General features: G+C 37.1%; 1 protein-coding gene across 1 annotated transcript in view; it reads left to right on the forward strand.

The window, feature by feature from the left end:
- The window catches only part of Cdkl5 (cyclin dependent kinase like 5), a 155660-nt gene that overhangs the window by 99609 nt on the left and 36655 nt on the right, over positions 1-19396 (forward strand). The window contains exons 7-11 of the mRNA XM_042670408.1: positions 1953-2073; positions 3090-3149; positions 5812-5902; positions 9981-10170; positions 17653-17733. Coding sequence (XP_042526342.1) covers positions 1953-2073; positions 3090-3149; positions 5812-5902; positions 9981-10170; positions 17653-17733 — 543 coding nt within the window. The remainder of the gene's footprint in view (positions 1-1952; positions 2074-3089; positions 3150-5811; positions 5903-9980; positions 10171-17652; positions 17734-19396) is intronic.

Here is a 19396-nt window from a genome sequence, read left to right on the forward strand (position 1 = left end):
TCCTGGGTTCTATCCTTAGCACCCCTCCCCCAAAATCATTTAAAAATAGCAACAATAAGCCATTAATATTAACATAAGTATGTTTTGAGTCAGGTATTCTTCTAACTTAAAAATAAGATGTCATAAGAAGCAGCTAGTTCAGCCTGCATCTTCCATCAACCCAGTGCTTTGCTTGGAACCACAACTAGGATTCAGATGGCACATACACAGCAGAAGTGCTTTATGTGGATTTATCATGCAGATTTTTTAAAAAGATGAATACTCAAGAATTGCAGTTTAGCAAAGTAACATCCTTCATCAAGAACATCCCTAACTAAAATTGCTGTTTTGTTCTTTTTTAATGGAGAGGGCTAATTGATGATTTCATTCCCTTGAATCATGCTAATATGTTAAGAGAGCAGTCATTGCTGCTTTGTACCATCAGTATAAATGCCAACACAGAGGAAAAGGCAAACACCTGAGTGTTACAACTGATGTAGTTTGACTTCAAGGGTCCTCTGCAATCTCTTAAGACCCTTGTAGATCCCCAAACCACAGTTTGAGAACTGCTGTTCTGTGTAGTAACTTGCAAACAATAAGCTATTTTGAGCCTTATTCCTTGTGCTTTAAGGAAGAAAAGGAGAAACTTTGCTTAATCTGAAATTTAATGGGATATGGCTAAGTGAAGTTTCTGCTTGACAAAAAGTTTGAATAATTGGGCTACTAGAGTGGCTTAAGAGGTAGTGTGCCTACCTAGCAAGTGTGAGGCTTTGAGTTCAAACCTCAGTACCTACACACAAACACACACACACACACACACACACACACACTCTCTCTCTCTCTCTCTCTCTCTCTCTCTCTCCCTCTCTCTCTCTCTTCTTCTCTCTCTCCCTCTCTCTCCCTCTCTTTTTCTCTCATACTCCCGGGACACCAGATGCTAGTGGCTCACGCCTGTGATCCTAGCTACTCGAGAGGCTGACATTTGAGGATTGCAGTTCAAAGCCAGCCCAGGCAGGAAAGTCCATGAGACTATCTCCAATAAACCACCAGAAAGTGGCACTGTGGCTCAAGTGGTAGAGCCCTAGCCTTGAGCTGAAGAGCTCAGGGCCAGTGCCCAGGCCCAGAGTGTAAGCCCTACTACTAACCAAAACAAAACAAAAACATGAATTTCGAATGGTCTCTGACTTTAACAGTTTTGAATGCTGAATTGTTTGAGGTCGACATGTTATTTCAACAGCATATCCTATCTAATTTATAAAACTTATTTTATAAAAAATATACTTATTTTAATTTTTACACTAAATATATCGATCATTTCTAATCTTGGGAATTGTTTCCTTTTTAGAGTAGTTTCCAAGCCTCTTAACAGAAATATCTATATTACTTTATTACAAAGTTCTATCATATTCATTACAAGGTTCTATTAAAAATATACTGCATACTAAATTAAAATGATCCACCCCCTTTTATACATGATATTGTTATTTCTCCACATTATATTGAATTTCTGCAAAGGAAATTATCCTAAAATGATACTTGAAAGCTTTAAGGGAAGTAAAAAGTACACAGTTATTATTTGGAACAGTATAGAGGAGTAGTAAAAGTTGCATTTCTTAAGAAAGGGAACCTTGGGGGTGGGAATGTGGTAGAGTGCTTGCCTAGCATGTATGAAGCCCTGGGTTCGATTCCTCAGTACCACCTAAACAGAAAAGGCCAGAAGTGATGCTATGGCTCAAGTGGTAGAGTGCTAGCCTTGAGCAGAAAGAGGCTCAAGGACAGTGCCCAGGCCCTGAGTTCAAGCTCCACGAACAGCAAAAAAAAAAAAAGGAACCTTGATTTATTGTTGTATCCTGGTGCATTATGAACTAAGTTATATATAAAATACAAAACAAAAATAACAAATATTATTTATTGGCTGAATCATCTAACATTTTAAAAATATTAATATAAAGTGGGCCTGCTTAATTTTTTAGAATATGCTTGAATTATTGGAAGAAATGCCAAATGGAGTTCCACCTGAAAAAGTGAAAAGCTACATTTATCAACTAATCAAAGCTATTCACTGGTGCCATAAGAATGATATTGTCCATAGAGGTGAGTGTGGAATTTTTGAAATGTAAGATACTAAAGAAAACACTTAAAAAGCTAAAGTATTTATTATCTTGAGAATATTTCTATTTAAATTTAAATACATCTTTCAAGTATAAGATCTAAGAAGTCATTTGCTGTCCAAATATTCCTTTGTACACTGAAAGGATCAATCACAAATTTATTTGGGTGTTGTGGTGAGATCTCTGTCTGTATAGCCATTCCTCTCCAAAATGAATAAATGCCTAATATATAAAAGACTTCAACAAAGCCAATTTTGCAACTTACTTGGGGCCAGGAGAAATGGCAAAAGAACAATTCCATAGCCTTTTGGCCCTGCAAGTATACCAGTTAATGTGAACCAACTCAGAATCAGGCTTTATAGGTGGTCCCTAAGTCATTGTCCCTATTGGAACTCATCTTTCATTGTGTCTTAGATCAGCAGTCTCCAATGTATGTCTTCACCTATTGACTTTCCTCCCTATTAGTCAAAAGTACCCATTGTCTGTAGGTTATAGGCATGACTAAATTTGTATAAGGCCATGATTGTATTTCCATAAACTGTCTTACCTTTTCCTTTACTGCCACAATCTACAGTTTATAATAATCAAAAGAAGTCACTTGTTCAGCATCATTTTTTACTATATGTTTTTACTAAATATTTTAAGTGTTCTTTGTAATTTTTTTAGAAGAGCCTTGAAATGTCTTCAAGTTTTATCTTCTGATGCTTCTCTTGCATTTTGTTTTATACTAGCCAGACACAAATTGATACAGTGATGAAGATAAAAGATGTTTATCAGATGTTACAATATGTACTTCTTGTCTGAATTATTGAAATTGTGGTCTGCATGTTTTTAAGAAGAAAGAAATTGAAATTTTACATACCAGCATGAAGTGTGTTACTCTGCTTTTCACTACAGTTATCTACTCAAATTATGCTAGATTTCTAATTAGATACCATGTGTCAATCAGCAGAACTTAGAACATTTTTTACTAATTGTTTTCTAATCTTGATACTCTAGATATAAAGCCAGAAAATCTACTAATCAGCCACAATGAGGTTCTAAAATTATGTGACTTTGGTAAGTTAAAAAGAAATCAAATCTCAGTACTTAAACAATTAATGTAATTCGCACATAGCTTTTAAATGCATATCAAAAGTAATTTGGCCATGTGTGTGACACATATTCTGGAAGAGAAGATTTAGAACTTCATGGTTCCAGGCCAGTCCAGGCAAAAAGTTGTTGAGACCACAGTTCAATCAAGTAACCAGATGAAGGATAGAGGTATAGATAGGAAGATTATGGTTCAGAGCCTGCCCAGGACAAAAACAGACCCTATCTGAAAAGTGACTGGTGACATAGCTCAAGTGGGAGAAAGCCTAGCAAATGTGACTTAATGAGAATTTATTCAAAGTAAATACATGTATATGCATATATGAATAAGCCCAGCACCTAATGATCCCAGGAAAGGGTTTGTTTGGAACTCTCACTATGGGTTCCTAGTATGAATAAGATAAAATATTTTAGATGTTGATAGAAATTGCTCTAGGTTCAGTTCTGGAACCATATCCAGAACACTTATTCCTATTGTGTGTTCAATAAATAAAGCTGATAACTGATGTATGATATGCCAGTTCTTGATTAAATGTGTCTGGAAGAGTTTTTAGTTATTTTAAAATTATAACACACTCATCCCCCTTTTTATATATTCAACTACAATCACAAATACAATGTAACCCTCTACATAAGCCTCTATCTTAAGCAAAAGTTGGGTCCTTTTAGATAGATTGCATCTTATAGTAGACTGTTGTAAGAATTCACTCTGTAGTATGACCCATTTTGTTCAGACATTTTGAGACATATATAACTAATTCAGCAATTTTACTCAGTATTTGGAAATTATGATCTTGAGCTCCTGAGGGGAAAATGTTTTAAATGTTCTTTGTAACTTTTTAAGAAGAGCCTTGAGATACCTTCAATTTTTATACAATAGTTTAGAAAAATGAAAAGGAATATTGAATACCAAAATACCTTTATTTTAGCATTTCTTTGACATTATGCTTTTAAGAAACAGTGTCTCTAACAAATTCCTGTTGGTAATTGTGATTACCACCCAACACTAAGTCTGCACCTTATATACTATTTACTCTGCCTCTATGATTCTATGGGCCACTCTTCTGCTTAAATCTCTAAGGCAGCTGAAATTATAAAACAAGTTAGAAATACAAAAGAAATACTGTAGAAGGGCTAATAATAGGAAAAAACACTCTTGGGTTAACATTATTTCTTTAAGAGAAGACTTTTAAATGCTCAGAAAGTTCCTCCTGTGGCACCATATGAGGTGATCTGTACCCTGTGCAACCCTAACAAGGACTTCCTAATTGCTTTCCCTCCCAGAGCTGGCACTTCCTTTGGCTTGAAGAACCCCATTCACAAAGACAAATGCTACAAATGCTACAAAATGTCTTACAAAGACCTATTGAGTGGCTGAAGTTTGGGATTTTTTTGCTGTGATTGTTTTATTTTTTACTGTTTCATTTTATGAAACAGTATTATATGCTTTTCAAATGTGACATCTAATTTTTACTCCTAATTTTAATGTTTTAGTTCTGTAACTACTGATCATTAAATTATACCACATTTGGTGAGTTAGCTAGGTAATGAATTTATTCTGCTGCCTCAATTTTGTGACTTTGATGTGGCTCCAAAACCTTTTGAAAGAGAGACAGAAGTTATAGTGGGGTCTGTAAAGTCATTAAGATTACTGTAACATGCTTTCTGAGACATCAGGGAATGAAAGTAATTTTTGACCTGCCTTGTTTCTAGTACTGCCATTGATTCGTTTACATAATAGCTAAAACTGATCAGCACCAATAGATGTACAAATACAATTCATGTTTCAGGTAGCAGAATTAATAACTGTCTACAAAATGTTATTTAATTTTGACTTTTGGTTTTAGTGGATCCTTAATTTTGTTTCTAATATTTGCCTTTTTAGAAAACTAATTTGAAATTAAGCTTTGAATGCTTAGAAAACTATGGAGGGACTTGGATAGGGTGACTTTGGATAGAGTGACATGGATTTCTCTAGCATAGGGAAGAGGGTAATTTTTTTTTCGGTCATGGGGCTTGAACTCTGGGCCTGGGAACTGTCCCTCAGCTCTTCAGCTCATGGCTGGCGCTTTACCATTAGAGCCCTAGTGATGCTAGTGGTGCTGTGCCACTTCTGGTTTTCTGGTGCTTTATTGTAGATAAGAGTCTCATGGACTTGCTTGCCTTGGCTGGCTTTGAACTGCGATCCTCAGATCTCAGCCTTCTAAGTAGCTAGGATTACAGGCATGAGCCACTGGTACCTGGCAAGAGAGCAAATTTTAATTGACATGAAAGCTAGTAATTTTTTTTAGATAACAAGGACATTAATAATAAACAACCCATTCAATATCAGTCATTATTTTCTTTTGATGTTCTTTTTTTGGGGAAGGGGGGTCTGGTCATGGGGCTTGAACTCTTGGCCTGGGTGCTGTCCCTCAGCTCTTCAGCTCAAGGCTAGCGTTCTACCACTTGAGCCACAGTGCCAGTTCTGGCTTTTTTTCTTTTTGCTTATGTGGTGCTGAGGAATCGAACCTAGGGCCTCATGCATACAAGGCAAGCGCTCTACCACTGAGCCACCTTGCCAGCCCCGATGTTCTTTTAAAGTCTATTAGCACTGAAATATTTTGCCAACATGAATTTACTATTTCAGGTTTTGCTCGGAATCTCTCAGAAGGCAATAATGCTAACTACACAGAGTATGTGGCCACCAGATGGTATCGATCCCCAGAACTTCTCCTTGGGTAAGTTACTTTCCCAAAGTAGAGTGGCCTCTACATATTTCTTGATCTTTGACTTTGCAATTACCTATGGAAAATAAGAATTTTACTTAATTAAATGTTAATTAGAGATTTACTGTAATATACTACCTGAAAACGTAAATGTTATGAAACCAGCTCCATTATTTACTCATGATTCTGTGTGTCAGTAATTTGAGTTCAACTGAATGATTGTCTTTCTTGGGGGCATTTGGGTAGATTGAGTGTCCCCCGTAGGGATTGGTTTGTATAGGGGACTTCAGGTGGAACAGACCATCTTTAATCCACAGGGACTTATCTTTCAGTAGGCTAGTTCAATTTTCTAAGTGTTCTAGCTACAGCAACAAGGTCTGCCCCCAAGCAAAGGTGCTTTCCAAGCCTCTATTTTGCTTTATTGGCTGAAACATGTTTCATTGCCACGCTCTTATTCCAAGTGTGGAGAAATAAGTCCTACCCCTGGATGGGAAAAATTAAAGAACCAAATTAGAAAAGGGACATGCATACAGAAATGAAAGGAATTTTTGTAGACATGTTTGCTAAAAATATTTCACATTTAGAATGTGACTATCCATATAGTTTAGCATTCTGGCTTATCTGCTCTTGCATCTTGCATCTTTTTTTTCACTTATTCAACAAATACTAAGTATCTAGACACATGGAACCAATTATATATTTTTTTTCTGAACAGTGTAAGTCCTGTTTAGTAGTGAATGGCTATTCAAATTAGCACTGCACTCATGATTTTATTTTTGGCAACATCTTCCTATCTATCCACTTTATGTTTACTATTGAACTTTCAGTGTTCTGTCATTTTTCTGTTAACACCAGCAGTCTTGTGATAGGTTCTTTTTTTTGTAATGCATTTAACTTTAGAGCCTAAGAAGTGGCCTGTAATCATCCTCTCTCCCAGATAATTAGTTATTACCAGCTAGGTGCTGGTGCCTCATACTTGTAATCCTAGCTACTCAGGAGGCTAAGATTTAGAGGATTTTAGTTCCAACCCAACCAAACCAAGCAGAAAAGTCAGAGACTCTAGCTACAAAACAATCAGCAAAAAGCCAGACTGTAGACATGGCTCTAGTGGTAGAGCAACAGCTAAGCAAGTAAGCCAGGCAAGTGCCAAGGCTAGAATTCAAATCCTAGTACTTGCAAAATAAATAATAATGATAATAATACTCTACCTATTTTGGGGGGGGGGGCTCGTGGGGTTTGAATTCGGGGCCTGGCACTGTCCCTCAGGTCTTCAGCTCAAGGCTAGCGCTCTACCACTTGAGCAACAGCATCACTTCTGGTTTTCTGGTGGTTATTAGAGATGAGTCTTATGGACTTTCTTGCCCTAGCTGGCTTTGAACCACAATCCTCAGATCTCAGCCTCCTCACTAGCTAGGATTACAGGTGTGAGCCACTGGTGCCCGGCATGCTCTAATTATTTAAGTTGTAGTATTCTTAAAATTGTTTCCATTAGGTTGTATTTGCTTTCAGACTTCTCAACAATAGATTAATTTTCTTTGTGTCTATCTATGTTTTTAAGGTACCTTTCTGGGCTCACTGGAATGTGTAGTTATTATTCTTTGGAGCAGGGGAGATTGGGATTTATTTTTGTTGGTTTATATTAGTTACACAGGGGAAGATTTCATTATTATACCTTCATATGTGTTTACATTGTATTCCAATCAATCTTTCTCTATCATACTACCTGTTCCCCCCTCCAAAATGGTATCCCCAACAGGTTTTCTTGTTTCATTTGCCTAGTTGTAAATTATCTATTTTGACAGTATTCAACCTCCTTTACCCTCTCTGCCAAACTATCCCCTATCACTAATCCCCACACACCTACAGAGTCTATTTCTCTTTCTCCCTATGCCCCTCTTGAGATTGGGGTTTGAATGTTGAAATGAGTATGGGCTAAGTAGTGGCACATACCTGTAATCTCAGCTGCTCAGGAAATGGATATAAGATGATCACATTTAATGACAGTCCCAGAAAAGTTAATGACAGACATCATCTGAAAGACAGAAAAGCAAAAGAAAGTGATTTGGGAAATGGTTCATGTGGTAGAGTGCTTGCCAACCACGCATGAAGCCCTGAGTTCAATCCCAGTATTGCAAGAGAAGAGGATGAGGGAGGGAGAAAGGAACATGAAGTAGATCATTCTTAGAACCATATCCAAATTCTCATGTAAGTTATAAAGACTCATTACTGTATGATTTTTGTCTATGGGATCACACTGAGGAAATGTCTTCTTAGGCAGTCTTGTATACTGAGCCTTCTGAGAATTTTTGCTGCCTAATTAATACCCAGCAAGAAACTGAGGTTCTGCTTAAGGATATTTGGTAGCTGCCAATACCAGATGAGAACAGTGCAATGAACTTGAGCTAAGTGGAACATTGCTAATTAAAAGATTCTCAAGTACTAGTTGAGGAACCACACTTTTTGTATAAAAAATACACTAAAATCAATATTTGGTTTTACATTAAGAATCTACATGTTTCATAAATTCTCAGGACTTTGTTGTTGATATTCAAGATAGTTGGAGCTGCATTAAAATATTTGAACAGATGGCTGAAGAAAGTTAGTTTGTTTTGGCTATATGGACATTTTCCACAGGTTTCTCCATCTTACACCACAAAACATGTTTTTCTTTCTCTCAAACACATATGAAGGGAAGATCAGAATCATTCCTTCCTTAGTAAACTACCAAAAAGATCTTTATAAGGTTCTCTCATATAGGTTTTTGTGGGATGAAAATGAGATCATACCGACATATTGTTGCAATGATTATGTTAGAAACATTTTGTATGTTAATAGTACTTTAATGTAAATGTTTTAATATTTCTATTATAGAGTTATAATATTCTAGAATTTTCTTCCATTTTTCAGATATTCTATTTTTATTTTGTTTTCCTTTCTTAAAGCTTAGATTATGTTTGAAACATTTTATATATGTATGTGTGCATATATGCCTTCTTAGTTAACAAAATAATTTTTATTTGACACCAGAGTGTAGAGTACAGATTTAAAACTGTTTTAGAGATACCTAGATTTTCCTTTATAGCCTCAATTTTAACAGCAACTCTCTTCCTCCTCCTAAAGCCCTCTGATAACCTCAGGTCCCAAAAGATAGCTAGAAACCCCTAAGTAAACTTAAAATGTACTTTGAACTTATATGAAGAGGTCAATTATATTCAGGTAAATAATATAATCTTAATTATCAGAAATTGTGACAATAAGTCAAAAGATTAAATGATATTCACTATTCATTTTAAAAGATATGTAAGAGTCACTGGGTAGAGTTAATCCTAGCTACTTGAGAAGCAGAGATCAGGGATTGCTGTTCAAGGCCAACCCAAGCATAAAAGTTCTTTATACTGCACTTCAAACAATGACTAGGTACAGTGGCACAGGAGTGTAATCCCCAAAGATATGGGGAAACACAATTTGAAGGATCACAACCCAGCCAAGCCCAGCCCACCCCAGCCCAGGTATAATGCAAGATCCTACCAGTGCAAAAAAGGAGCTGGAGGTGTGGCTTATGTGGTAGAGTGCCTGCCTAGCAAATGTGACGGCCTCAGTTCAATTCCCAGTACCACCGGGGAGAAAAAAAAAAAAAAGAAATACAGTCATTAGTACATTTTATTAAACCAGATTTTTAAAATGAATAAAAGGTCTCTAAATGACATTTAGAGAGCTAAAGTATAAATTACTTAGAAAATATGTTTCTTGGGAACATTTCATTCACAAGTGAAATGTTACTCATCAAACATGTGTACTCTATTAGGGTTCATTAAGCCACTCATATTCAACTTATACCCAGATATCATATTAGTGTATATTAAGTTGTTATTAAACTGCTACCTGTATGAGTGTATGGTTGTTTACTTGTGTTCTGAACATTTACTGGAATAACTGTAGCTCCTTATTTTAGTCTCATTTTTTCTAATGTCCTTTAATCCCTTAAATGCACAATGTGCTTTAAATCATGAATGTAAGCAAAATAGTTTAGAACTTGTTAAACTGTTGTGTTTATTCAATTGCCAAGGTAATCTTTCCATTTGCTTTTCAGAGCTCCCTATGGGAAGTCTGTAGACATGTGGTCAGTGGGTTGTATTCTTGGTGAGCTTAGCGATGGACAGCCCTTATTTCCTGGAGAAAGTGAAATTGACCAACTTTTTACTATTCAGAAGGTGCTAGGACCACTTCCGTCTGAGCAGATGAAGCTTTTCTACAGTAATCCTCGTTTCCATGGGCTCCGGGTAAGAGGTTTTATTAAAACCCCAAAATGTATCAAGATGGCCATATTTAATTCATTTTTTGCTACAAATGAAATGTGAAGGTATACGCTGAATTCCCTTTCCCATCACAATGTGTATTATCTTCATTTTATTCCCGAGTCTTACACAGTATTTGTGACTAAATAGTAGTCAAAATTTTTTGCCATATATATTTTAATAATTCAAAATCTTCATTATCTTAGATTGTCTATCCAAAATATTTAGTATATTAATATATATTAATGTCTGCTGCTTGCTTAAGCAAATGCATTTGTAGTTCTTTGAGGAAGGCCATGAATACCTGCATTCTGCAGATTGAAAAGTTCTTGTTTCAGCAAATATTTCTTCCCAATTGACAATGAAACATTAAATCCTTTCAAGCCAAAGTGTTATATTTGTCAGCCTTTCCTAGATTTCCTACCTTTGTATGTTTTCTGATACAATTATAAGAAGCATCTTAGAGCTGTGGCTCATGCCTGTATTCCTAGCTACTTGGGAAGTTGATATCTGAGGATCATGGTTCCAATCCAGCCTGGGCAGGAAAGTCCATAAGACACTTATCTCCAGTTAACCACCAAAAAGCCAGAAGTGGAGCCATGGCTCAAGTAGTAGGGTGCTACCTTTGAGCATAAAAGGTCAGGAATGGTGCCCTGAGTTCAAGCCCCAGGACTGGCACAAAAGAAAAAAAAAGCATCTTGTCAAGTATAAACTTTTCCCCAAGTGAGGATTATCTAACCTGAAGATAGCTCATTGGAGTGGCTAGTGAATTATAGGCTGCTTCTCTCTTCCATGTACTCTAAAAGCAACTTCATAAGCTTTTAAACTCACTTTTGGACCAACATGTCAATTTATAGTCATTGTGGAAATTTTAGAATAATATCAGTATCACTTCTTTTCTTTCTCTGAAAGGATAATTCTAAAAACAATATTATCTTGCCATCTGTAAAGGACTTTGATTTTTTTCCTTTGACTTTCTGGACCTCAGTTAATTTCCTTTTGGAGAATGTTCTTGCTTACACACAAGTACCCAACACAACCTCAGCTCTTGCTGGGCTCAGTGGAAGTGTAAGAAATGAACGAGCAGAGGTACACATAGTTTCTCTTTCATCGCTTTCCCTCTTTTTATTTATCTTCCAAATGTGTTATCTCAGATAAGTTTTCTTTTCCTTTAGTTTTAGTGTTTGTTAGCCAGATTATGGCCACTAGTTACGTTGCAAATAGCGCATGTAGTTAAACAGGTTAGCTTTATGGATTTTGAACATTTGTCATAGTAGCTGCTGAAAATGTTACCAATAAATACGATTTACCAATAGTATAGCAGAAAGCAACATCTGTCATAGTCACAAATAATATAAGGTTAATCATAATTCCTGAATTTCTATTTTACAGAGAATCCATCTAAACTCCATCCTACATTTTGTGATTCCTTACCTGATCCGGACTCCGGTTCACTGGCCATATTTCATTTTCCTCTCCCTCTGAATTCTCATCACACTTGCCTGTTATTTATCCTCCATGAACATTCAAAGGTTTTTCTGCTTCACAGATTTGGGACCTTCTCCTGGGAAGACTCTTCCCTTGCATGGCCCTTTGTCATTTGGTAAATTGTAACTAAAGAATGCCTCCTCTAGCTGGGCACCGGTGGCTCATGTCTGTAATCCTAGCTACTCAGGAGGCTGAGATCTGAGGATCGCAGTTCAAAGCTAGCCCAGGCAGGAAAGTCTGTGAGACTCTTATCTCCAATAAACTACTAGAAAACCAGAAGTGGTATTGTGGCTCAAGTGGTAGAGCTCTCGCCTTGAGCTGAAGAGCTGAGGGACAGCGCCCAGGCCCAGAGTTCAAGTCCCACGACCAACCAAAAAAAAAATGCCTCCTCTCTCTAGCTACGCTCCATACTTCCTCCTCCTCTCTCACATAGCTTTTTTCCCCCATTATATTACTTGCCACAGTATGGAATGATTTCATCTGTGTCCTTGTGGTTGTTCTTGTTTTGTGCTGGTCCCGGGGCTTGAACTCGGGGCTTGGGCACCATCCTTGAGCTTCTTTTGTTCAAGGATAGCACTCTACCACTTGAGCCACAGCTCCACTTCTAGCTTTTTCTGTAATTAATTGGAGGTAAGAGTCTTACAGACTTTCCTGCCCAGGCTGGCCTCGAACCTCCATCCTCAGATCTCAGCCTCCTGAGTAGCTAGGATTACAGATGTGAGCCACTGACACCAGGCTTTCTTGTTTTTTATTGCTTATGTTGTTTTTGAATTTTGCTAAATTTATGTTAGAACCTTTTATAATATTTTTTATTGTAAAAATAGTGTACAGAGGGTTTACAGTTACATGAGTAAGTAATGAGTACATTTCCTATTGAACATTGTTACCTCCTCATTTGTTTTTCCCCTATCATCCCTTCCTTCCCTACCTCCCCACTCCCCCTCCCCCACAAGTTGTAAAGTTCCTTTTCCACATAGTGTCTTGTACATCTCATTGTTACAATGGATCAACCTATATCCTTGTTTCAGCATTTTGTTATTTCCCTTCTCCTCCCCAAATTAGAAAAATATACAAGATGCAGGGCACCAATATCAAATACAGTAAAAACAGGGGTTATACCGTGGGGGAAGAACATACAAGAGAAACAAAAAAATTACATAGTACATTTTAGATACTAAAAACAATAGCAAGAAAGAAAAAACAAGGTGTGTTCCTATCTTGGGATTCATTTCATTTAACATCATTTTATATGGTCATATGTACATAGATTATTGTTTACATTTTTATTGTAAAGGTGCTATAGAAGGGTTGCAGTTACATAAGTCAGGTAATGAGTACATTTCTTTTAGACCGTGTCACCTCTTCCCTCATTTTCTCCTAGTTTTTCCCTCCTGACCTCCCTTCCCCCACACAAGTTGTATAGTTAATTTTCAACATAGTGTCTAGTGAGTTTAACTGCTGTTTTTTCACTCTTTGTCCCACCATTTCTGTGTTCCTCCTTAACCTTCCCAAAACAGATAAGCTTACATACAAGACAAGAGGTTCAGAAATCAAAAACAGCCGGGCGCTGGTGGCTCACGCCTGTAATCCTAGCTACTCAGGAGGCTGAGATCTGAGGATCGCGGTTCAAAGCCAGCCCTGGCAGGAGAGACCGTGAGACTCCTAACTCCAATAAACCACCAGAAAACCGGAAGTGGCGCTGTAGCTCAAGTGGTAGAGCGCTCGCCTTGAGCTGAAGAGCTGAGGGACAGCGCCCAGGCCCAGAGTTCAAGCCCCACGACCGACAAAAAAAAAAAAAGAAATCAAAAACAGTGATGGAAGAGAGAAACAAACACATTTTATGGCAAAACTGGAGCTTAAATTCAGGGCCTGGCGCTTCCTCGTTTTGCTTGCTCAACTGATAGTCTACAATATGGACCTTTCCTCCAGCCCTACTTTTTGCTGGTTATTTCAGACATGGAGTCTTGTGTAGATCTCAGCCTGCTTTATAGCTAGGGTTATAAGCATGAGCCAACCTGCACATGGCACTTTTTAATTATTAGTGTCTAATTCTCCACCAGTGGCATAGAAGTGCCCCCAAGAACAGAAATCATCTGTGTTACCATTATACTTTCTGTGAGAAAAGAAAAAGAGCAGAAAGGCGAACATCAAGAGTCCCACAGATTTTATTCAGGAGGAAAGCCTGGTCTCAGTCAGGCTTTGTCCTTCAGTCTGGCTGAAGGGGAAATGGCACATCTCCTTTCAACTAGGGCTCCTTTAAATATTAGGCAGAAAAAATGAAGTCAGGTGGGGCAGATGGAAGCCAGGTGAGAAGAAGAAGGCATGGTTGGAGTACAATCTTTTTTTTTTTTGGTTTTGTTCTTTGTGTGTGTGTGTGTGAAAATATCGTACAGAGGGGTTACAATTACATGGGCAAGGTAAGGAGTGCATTTCTTACCAAGCATTGTTGCCTCCTCCTTTGTTTCCCCTTCCCATCTCTCTCCCCCCTCTCGCCTCCCCCCCCCAATCTTTTCTTGAGTAGTTTCAAGGTTTCAACAGCATCTGTGTCCACTAGGGGCGTCAGCGGCAGACATGGCCTTGATCTCAGGCTTTCTTCCAAAACCACCAGATGTGTTTGTTCAGGGGGAAAGAAGAGGAAAGAGAATTCAATGGAGTTGGCAGCAAGGACAGTTCTTTTTCTTTTTCTTTTTTGTTTCCATTTCCTGGAGTTTATTTTGATAAATACTATTTTATATAATTAGAACCACATAGGCGGTGTGCCTTTGCATTCTGCCCCTGAGGGTATCCTCCTTTAGTCTCACTATGTGTGAATGCCTAGAGTCCTGTATAATTTATCATGAAGGACAGTTCTAAGATATGGCTGTCGGGGGAGTGGGGAGGGGGGGAAGGTGACTGTTTTTAGTTTGTCATTTTCCATTACTTTTGTTGAACAAAGAAACTAGCTTATTTAGTGGATACTCACTAAATACCTGAGTTATTAATAGAACCAGTCTACTGTCAGCACTCAAACTAAGCTTATTTCCTTTCTCTGTCTCCCTCATGCTTTTTTTGCCTTGTCACGTTTACTTGAAATACAGAAACGATACCTTGAACTTTCTCTTTTCACTTGTCTTAACATTTCTCAAATCATACATTTTATCTCCTCTTTGCTTAAAAACATCTACAGGATTGTTGAAGTTTAAATTCCTTAGGGTAAAATTAAAGATCCTTTGTTCTTAGCCCTCCCTACACCCTCTATTTTTGAGTGCCACCAGGAACCTCCATCCAAGTCCTTAACTTGTAGCTTCTATAGTGCTGCATTTCCTATCTATCTCAAATCAGTTTTCTTCCTCCATAAAACCCTTCGAGTAGACAGGCAAATCCCTCTCCGGAGCAACTGTAACATTCTGCTGACATCTTGTCTGTACTGCCCATTGTATTCTCTTTTAAGTAGCTCTTTGCAATTGTATACTGGAGTTTGAATTCAAAGTCTTGAATTTGTTCTGCTGGAGCTCTACCACTTGAGGCATGCCTCTAGCCCTGCTTTTTTGGCTGTATTTTTTTAGAGATTGGCTCTAGTAGACTTTCCTGCCTGAGCTGGCCTTGAACCTAGATCCTCCTATCTCTGTCTTCTAAGTAGCTAGGTTTACAGACATGAGCCACTGGCATCCAGAGATCCTTTTATTGTAATATTTCTAAACAGTTTAGTCTGAGAGTGATTGTACTATTTTAACTGAATTTGTTAAACTTTTAAAAATCTAAATTACCTTAACTTTTGCCTTTCAGGATTTTCTTTTCAATTAAATGTCATTTCTAGGGAAAGAAAAGGAGAGGATATCTACTAGTATAAGGTAGATCACAGAATTAAAGTACTAATTAAAATGTACTGGTGTAGGGTCTTTTATCATAGCATGGCGGGTGTCTTTCTTTCACTTGGGGCTGATATTTAATGTTCCATTTACATCAAAAGGAACTTCTATACCTGCCTTAGGAGAAGTGCTTCAGATTAGAAAGTATGGGTTTGGATAGTGGGCCTAGGAGCAAATCCTCTTCTTCTGCTTGTTAATTATATAACTAATTATATAACTTTCCTTGAACTAGTTATTTGAACTTTCTGATCATCATTTTCTTCATCTCTAAAGTAAGAATAATACCTGAAATGCCTTGAATAGCATCACTTCCCTCAGAAATAAGTTTTGGGTTTTTGATTGTGTGTCACTGTTAAGTTCATGTTATTCCTCCTTCTTCCTCTGTCTGGAAGATGCTATCCTTCTTTTCATGTTCTTTCCAAATCTAGTTAAAATATTACCTGCAACTTCTTTAGATAGTCACAAACCATGTGGGTCTCTTGTTTATCGTTTTCAGTTTTTGTTTTTTGCCAGTCATGGGGCATGAACTCTGGGCCTGGGCGCTGTCCCTCAGCTCTTCAGCTCAAGGCAAGCACTCTATCACTTGAGCCACAGCGCCACTTCTGGTTTTTTCTGTTTATGTGGTGCTAAGGAATTGAACCCAGGACCTCATGCATGCCAGGCAAGCACTCTACCACTGAGCCACTTTCCCAGCCCTCGTTTTCAGTTTTTTAAGACAGTGACTTGCTATGTAGCCCAGGACAGCTTCCTCTTGCTTCTCCCTTCTAAGTGATTATAAGCATGTCCTACTATACCTGACTTTTGTTCACTTTTTGTTCTGAGCTTCCAGTAGAATGTTCAGATCTGCCAAGTTCAGGGTTTAAGTCTTAACTATATCCTGTGTCTGCTGCCTGACCAAGCACATAGGGGTAATATTATAATTATTCTTTAATTAAATACTTTGTTTGAATTTTACTACATAAGTAGTCCTTGTATCCTCTTGTTTCTCATGTTGACAGATTTCTGTACTTTGAACTGTTTTTATGTTGGTATAAAGGAAACACACACTATGGGCCCTCACATTTAGAAGAGAGTACATAGTAATGGACTCTGCCAACATCTTACCCAGTATCATCAATATCTGCTCAGATACTTCCACGTGTAAATTGGCAAAGGAAAGGATAAAATGTCAAAATAAGCTTCACCCTTCCTCTGATTTTGTTTTTTAAAAACTATTGATCTAGGTGGTTATATTTGCCCTTTTTTCCAGCCTACAATAAGTGGGAATTTGAAAATAGTTTGCTTAAAGAGCACATTAAGAGCAATAAAAAAAATGTGTCTGAATATGCTATTTGTACTTTTGTCACTTTTCAGGTTCTGGCCTCTTGCTGCCCTCTTCTTTTTTTACTTCCCTATTTTTAGAAGTATATTATTTGTTCTTATGAAAAAGGAATACAAATATTACATGATACCATATCATGTCTTTTCTGTTAGGCCCCAAATTACTGTTAGCAGTTAAGAGTTGTCAGTATAGCTGGGTGCTGTTGGCTCGTGCCAGTAATCATAGCTACTCAGGAGGCTGAGATCTTAGGATCACAGTTCAAAGCCAGCCTGGGCAGGAAAATCTGTGAGACTCTTAATCTCCAAATGAACTACTAAAAAAGCTAGAAGTAAAACTGTGGCTCAAATGGTAGAATGCTAGCCTTAAGTTAAAAAAAGCTCAGGGACAACATCCACTCTCTGTATTCAAGCCTCAGGACTGGCATGCACGTGCGTGTACACCCGCGCGCACGCGCGCACACACACACACACACACACACACACACAAGTTGTCAGTACAAGTAGACAAATTCCTTCTAGTTGGTTTTAGACCTGAATTGTATAAGCAGACAATATTCTATAAATCTGTGTACATACAAAATCATATTTTATAGTTTAGTTTATCTTACAAGCCTTAATATTATCGTCCAAGTTCGTAGAAGTTACTTAACATCCAGTCCTACTAATTCATAGTTAAATACATAGATACCAAAAGTAATATACAAATATGAATTTGATTTGATTGTCACTGGAGCAATAATTTTTGCAGTGCTCACTTGATCATGCATGTCCTTCCCAAATGCTAACATCACTGTTAATGTTGTCCTTACAGTTTCCTGCTGTTAACCATCCTCAGTCATTGGAAAGAAGATACCTTGGAATTTTAAATAGTGTATTACTTGACCTAATGAAGGTAAGAGATGTTGATGATGTCTGTACCAAAAGTTAATGGATTTTCTTTGTCTACATGTGACCATGTATTTATGAATCAAATGTTCTGCTAGTAGACATATAGTGGTAAATAATGGGGAAGGGGGGTAACTATGTCATGTAAAAAGACATATTTACAATTGTAACCAGAATCTGGTATTGTCATAGTCCATCTATCCAGGAACATGGGATTCCTAAATTATTTCCGTAACATGAGCAGAATAATAAAAAAAAAAAAAAAACACAACCTGTGGACATTCAAGAGCTGTACAGGCATAGGTTTTTCAAACAAATATTAAAAGTGAATATTGAAGGAAAAGAGATTCTATAATTTTTACATGATTTTTAAGGTTTCTGATAATCTATACAGGTTGAAACCTTGAAGCTAATTCTCTTTTTCTGACCTGTTTTCTTTCCCAAATAGAAGACTCTTTCTGACACTTAAGATGTGTCAGGGTCACTACCACTACTATGGCCTCGGTGTTCCTCATGCTAGCCCTTCTTTCTAGAAGAGGCCTGCCCTGGACTATTAAAATCATCTTCAAATTTCTTTATTCATGTTTATCTTCTAGTAGCTGGTAGTTAGCTGTTTGAGAACTATTTTTCATACTTCCCCAGCTTTCATTGCATTCAGCAAGTGCTCAAACAAGTGTTAGTTGCTTGATAGTAGGTCTTCAAAAAGCACGGTTTTTTAATGGATCAGTTTTGTTTTATGTTCCTTCAGTCAGCCATCACAATCAGTGGAGACTACATTGCACATAGCCTTCAAAGACACATTTAGCACAGTTGGAAGTTGCTAAGCTGCATTCTTAGAACTTTGCTGTGCTTTAACCTACATTAATCTGTGTTCCAGGGAACACAATGTAAACAGGTGTGGGGGCAGAAGTGGGGGAGGGAGGTGTGGCCTTTAGGAAAGGCCACATACCATATAACCTTTAGTAAAGATTCACAAGATTCATTAACATACAGAGGCGTTCAGAAATCTCACAGTAAAGAAGTATTTCTGTCTCAGCAGTTCCCAAATTTAATTAAATACTGAATACTGATTTTATGAAACTCTTAAGAAAGCACCAATGTTCTGAACGAACATACATCGAGAAATGCAATTTCAAAAAGAACCTTCAAATCTCTTTCAGTTTAATTAGGCATAAGTAATCACTTAAATCACTTGGGTTTTGTCAATACATTCTTTCACACAGTCAATACTTATTGATCTGGCCTTAGTTGTTTGGTGACTTTTAAGATGTAAATAGAATAAGGTAGGAAAATGGAATTAAATACATTTTCATATTTCTTACTTTTTGTATTTTTTAGTTAAAAATAATTAAACTTTTGAATATAATTATTAAATGTAACTGTCAGTCATCAGTATAGTGCCTGAATAAAATTGAGTATTAAATACATGCCAGCACAAATAAAAGTTAAAAAGTACCCTGAATCTTTATTCACTGCTACCAGTTTGAGAGTAAAACATTCTAATTCCTATTTATTTAACATGCTTACAGTCAAAATTCTAATAGTAAATATTTTTTGAAATGTATATTCAGAAAGTGTTCAAGTTATTTATATATATATATATATATATATATATATATATATATATCACATTTAGTTTTTACAATGTAATTATAGCCTGTTACCTATTT

The sequence above is a fragment of the Dipodomys spectabilis genome, unplaced genomic scaffold, assembly GCF_019054845.1.
Source record: "Dipodomys spectabilis isolate Male_0828 unplaced genomic scaffold, ASM1905484v1 ptg000549l, whole genome shotgun sequence".
NCBI lineage: Eukaryota > Metazoa > Chordata > Mammalia > Rodentia > Heteromyidae > Dipodomys > Dipodomys spectabilis.